This window comes from Cynoglossus semilaevis, chromosome 13 (assembly GCF_000523025.1).
Source record: "Cynoglossus semilaevis isolate Cse_v1.0 chromosome 13, Cse_v1.0, whole genome shotgun sequence".
In the NCBI taxonomy this organism is placed as follows: Eukaryota; Metazoa; Chordata; class Actinopteri; order Pleuronectiformes; family Cynoglossidae; genus Cynoglossus; species Cynoglossus semilaevis.
In genome coordinates, this window is record NC_024319.1 from 260,123 (window position 1) to 265,029 (window position 4,907).

Sequence of the window (4,907 nt, forward strand, 5' to 3'; positions counted from 1 at the left end):
GCTGCAGGTTCAACCCCAGCCATAGGCTGAACATGGCTCCTGGTCGGACCCGGTAGGCTGCGACACCATAGCAACTCCCCTTGACCCCTCCCTTCTGCCTCCCTCCCTCCCTCCCTCCCTCCCTCAGCATTCGCAGCATCACCCTGTACACTGCACAGTCATATTTGGTCCTCCGGAAATATCCACAGCTCGGGTAAGCCAGTCCCTCTGCAGCGAGTGTATGGGTGGAGTACACTTCAAAAACACACTTTCAAATGTAAGCAAAGCCCGGCCGCCGTGACCCGTCCTCCGGTGCCGGAGCAGACGTCAGCACTCCGGGAAAGTTTGTCATGAAGCTGTCGCCTTGCGCTCTCGGAACCTCGGACCCTCGGCTCTAAAATGGCTGGCAGTAGGTCCGAAGAGCTCCCGTGCTGACAGGACCATAGAGGACGGTCTAGGTCGCGGTCGTCCGTGAACGCGAGTCAGATCTCTGACGGCGATGACGCGTCACTGATGTCCAGGGTCCGAGAGCCGTCAATACGCAGACGCGCCACGATCATGTTTCGGACCTCGGACTGTGCGTAATGGCGTCCTCTGTGGACAGAGATCATCGACGTGTGGAGCGAAGCGAGTTGAGTCAAAGTGAAGGAGCGCATTTTTCACCACACGTTGTTCATATGTCTGCAGGCGGATGTTGGCACTAGGAGACAGGAAATGTTGTTTAGCTCCCATCATTCGGACCTTTCGATTGTGCGCTGCGTCGCCGTGACTGATGGAAGACTCGGCTCGATGTTCTCAAATGTCGATTAAGGCCAACTAAGAACATCGAGCTGTTAGAGAGGAGATTGGAGGAGAATGTCACGTGCAGCTGTCATCACTTGATCGCTGCTCCTCTAGACTCACAGATGACAAACTAACATTTATATGTTTCTCTTCACACTCGTCCACGTGACATGCATGGAAAGTGAGTAGTTCCTATATTCAAATGTGAGGTGTTTGAGTCACATGAACATTTACTTCTTTTAATATTTCTTTTTTCTTCTCTCTCTCTCCAGCAACATCAATAGGTATGCCCCAAAATGGATTCCCACTCGGCTTCAGTCCCGACCAGTGGCAGCCTGGATGTCCAAAATGGCAGTCAGTGTGCACAGGGATCAGAGCCTGTGATTGGGTCAGTCTTGGATCCAAAAGAGAGAACCTCAGTGGATGCTGCCCCAGGTCACCTCCAGTCACATGCCCTCGTCAGGGAAGATGCCCCATCAGTCAATGGGAAAAGACCAGAGGAGGGCGGAGCCTCTCAGGAAACGGGCAGGCGGCCAATTACAGTAAAGACCGGAGTGCCTGTTCTGCGCAGCCATCCAATCAGAATCAAAATTGTGGTTCCGCCACGATGCAAGCGGCCAATCACAAACGCTGCCATCAGCTGGACCAAAGACCTTCCTCCTGTTCTGGTTTCGTCCGTCTTCTCTCCACAGAATCAGAGTCACAGTGACAGAGATCTGAGTGCAGCGCCACAGCAGGCGGATGATGAACCTGCAGCGCCACAGCAGGCGGATGATGACCCTGCAGCGCCACAGCAGGCGGATGATGACCCTGCAGCGCCACAGCAGGCGGATGATGAACCTGCCGCGCCACAGCAGGCGGATGATGAACCTGCAGCGCCACAGCAGGCGGATGATGAACCTGCCGCGCCACAGCAGGCGGATGATGAACCTGCCGCGCCACAGCAGGCGGATGATGAACCTGCAGCGCCACAGCAGGCGGATGATGACCCTGCAGCGCCACAGCAGGCGGATGATGACCCTGCAGCGCCACAGCAGGCGGATGATGAACCTGCCGCGCCACAGCAGGCGGATGATGAACCTGCCGCGCCACAGCAGGCGGATGATGAACCTGCCGCGCCACAGCAGGCGGATGATGAACCTGCAGCGCACGCTCAAGTAGGCAAAGACCAAAGTCAAACGGGAGCCGCAGCTTTAACCTCCAGCATGAGTGCAGTTCATCTAATGAGTCAGGGGGGGGTTCAAGAGGAGACCACCGAGCCGCACGTCCCTCTGACTTTAGAAGGAACCCGCACTGAGGTTTGTACGGCAGGTGATGTGGTCGAGGCCCAGGAACAGACGGAGCCACTGGACCTGAGTTTACCAAAGAAGAGAGAAGTCCACTGCTCCTCAGACCACTCCACCTGTCACACCTCCTTGATTATGGAGGTGGATGAGTTTGAAGGAGACGGGGACAGAGACCTGGTGGAGGAGGATGATGACGATGAAGATGGCGAAGAAGAGGAGAGGGTTCTGCGGGTGGAAGGCACGGACGCTCTGGAAGACCGTCTTCTGTCCCCGTCTTTTTTTTCTACCTCCGTCTTCACCTCCATCTCTGCCATCGAGGACGACCCTGAAAACCTTCTGCTCATCGATGACCAGGGAATCCCCTACACCCTCAGTCCAGACGGACTCCGGCTGCCACAGGTGGGGTCAGATCAGGCGACTTTGTTGTGGTCAGAAGACACCAGCGCAGGCCACAGCCTGGACAAAGACACCTGTGCTGCTGCTGCTGCTGCTGCTGCTGCTGCCGCCGCCCCCCCCGACCACACCAACACCACTGAGGCCAGCATTAGAACAGCTCAGGGTGCTAATGCTGCTCCGCCCCCCTCCTCTGGGGCATCAGTCCCAGCTCAGTCCATTCAGATCCTCACAAACTCCTCAGCCAGTGCTCCTCTTCTGCTCCTCTCCTCCTCCTCCTCCTCTCCCTCCCCTCAGCTCTCCTCTGCTCCTCTCTCCCTCCCCCTGTCTTTTACTTCCACTTCTCACGGTGCTTCTACCCCCATGTTCCTTCTTCTCTCCTCTGTTCCCCCCTCCCCCGGTGGACCCATCTCCGTGGTCGACCCCTCATCAGGTCAGGCGTCTCCGATGGCTTCCGTGTCAACGTCGGTCTCTCTTCCTGGTACCTCTGCTCAGGTCAGCGCCCTGGGACCACTGCTGCCCTCACCATCTCACCCTGTGGTCAGACTGAGGGCCAGCGCCCCCCCTGTTGTCCTGTCAGGAGTGAATCATGTCACTTCCGTCCTCACCTCGCTCTCCGTCCCTTCGTCTACGCCCGCAGCCCAGCACCACGGCATGAGCGACGCTCGCGGCGGTCGGAGCAGCTCCTCGGAGTCCAAGCCTGGATGTGAAGCCATATCTGCTGAAAAGTTCTCAGATGAAAACAAGGAGCCATCGGCATCTGGAGGTTCTCCACTGACTCTGACCTCTGACCTTTTAACTCCATCTCCAGAGGCCAAGATGGACTCAGGTGACCCGCCCACGGAGCATCTGCCTCTGGATGACCATCTGTACTACACAAACATGGCTGCCCCCCCCTCTCCTACCACTGTACCCATAATTCCCTGTGATAAGCTGGACCCCCTCCAGGCCCTCGACCCTCTCTCTCCAGCGGAATCGCCCGGCAACATGGGCTCACGCAGGGTGCTGTACTGCCAGCTGTGTCCGCGCGTCTTCTTTTACCTCTCTGACCTGGAGCGTCACGCCATCACTCACTCTCAGAAGAAGCCTCACGTCTGCCAGCAGTGTGGCAAGGCCTTCAAACGCTCCAGCCATCTGCAGGTGGGTGCACGTTTATCTTCATGACAGCGTCAGCTCAGAGGAGAAGAACCAAAGTCAGGAGAGTCACCAGTACGGTGATCTGGTGCTTAACCAGGTTACCATGACAACCTTATCCTCAGGAGAACGTCACAGACAGCTTTTTACCAAACTTCATCAGAGGTCAGTGGTACTTGGGCTCCCTCTAGTGGAGTGCAGTGTAATTAGTTTTTTTTATTTCTAATTATTATTGTGTTCCTTCATGATGAATCCGTGTAATTAATCAGAATAAAATGTTTTCATCTGCACTAATGTAAACACTGGGAGGAGCTTAACTGACGTGACCCAGTCTGACCAGAGGAGAAGCCAGGTTAGCGCCCCCTGCCGTTAGTGGTGTGTGTAGACACAGACTGTAGCTTTAACTGGAGGGTGATGAGTTGATTGGCCAATGGCAGCACAGGGACAGTGATGACAGTTCATCCTCTCAGCCAATGAAAACACTCATGTCTGTTTGTCCTCCTTCAGAGACACAAGCACATCCATACAGGCCAGCGGAACTTTGTGTGCACCATCTGTGCCAAACGCTTCAGGGAGGCTGGTGAGCTACAGCGCCATCAACGGGTACATACAGGAGAGAAACCATACCAATGCCAACTTTGCCACACGCGCTTCGCAGAGCGCAACACGCTCCGGCGGCACACCAAACGGAAGCATCCTTACCACCAAGTAGCCATGGAAATGCTGAACGAGAGGAGAGACGGGGGAGGGGGGGAGGCCTCGGGAGTACAGGAGGAGGAGGAGAGCGCCGAGTGGTACAGCTCCACCGTGTCCACCCTGGACAATTCAGAGTCTGAGCTGGAGACGTGACCATGTCCATGTCTGACTGGACACTGCCCCCCCCACCTCACCCCCCCCCACCCCCCCCCGAAGCACTGACACTTATTTCTTTCTAACTAAATGAAACCCATTCCATTATAAAACAGAATGAACCTGAAGAAGTTGAAGATGTTATTAAATACAAATTCAATGATGACATCATTACAGCTTGTTCTGACGACGTCACACTGTGTGTGTGTGTGTGCGTATACACTGTATATAAACACACACACATGCTATGAATGAATAAAGAGCTGTATTTGTACGAGCTGCACTTTCTGACGTTAGACTGACTCTTTCAGACACTGTGAGTCGTTTGCACTGTTTCACTGACTTTTCTACCTGTTGTTGTTTTATTTGATCCACATCATGTGACGTAAAGTCTCACATAAAAACACACAGTTTTGATTTATTTGAATCACTTTAAGTTATTTGGAATAAAAAAATATGAACTGTGTTTACTTTTGTTCCTAC

The 4,907-nt window shown here is 54.4% G+C and overlaps 1 protein-coding gene across 1 annotated transcript; it reads left to right on the top strand.

Moving 5' to 3' along the window:
- The first annotated feature begins 123 nt into the window (after positions 1–123).
- LOC103387864 (hyphal wall protein 1) lies at positions 124–4,707 on the top strand. Its single transcript, XM_008322669.3, has 3 exons — positions 124–943; positions 1,035–3,581; positions 4,083–4,707. Exons 2-3 carry the CDS (start codon positions 1,059–1,061, stop codon positions 4,422–4,424), a joined length of 2,865 nt encoding a protein of 954 aa, XP_008320891.1. The 5' UTR covers positions 124–943; positions 1,035–1,058; the 3' UTR covers positions 4,425–4,707.
- Positions 4,708–4,907: the final 200 nt, after the last annotated feature.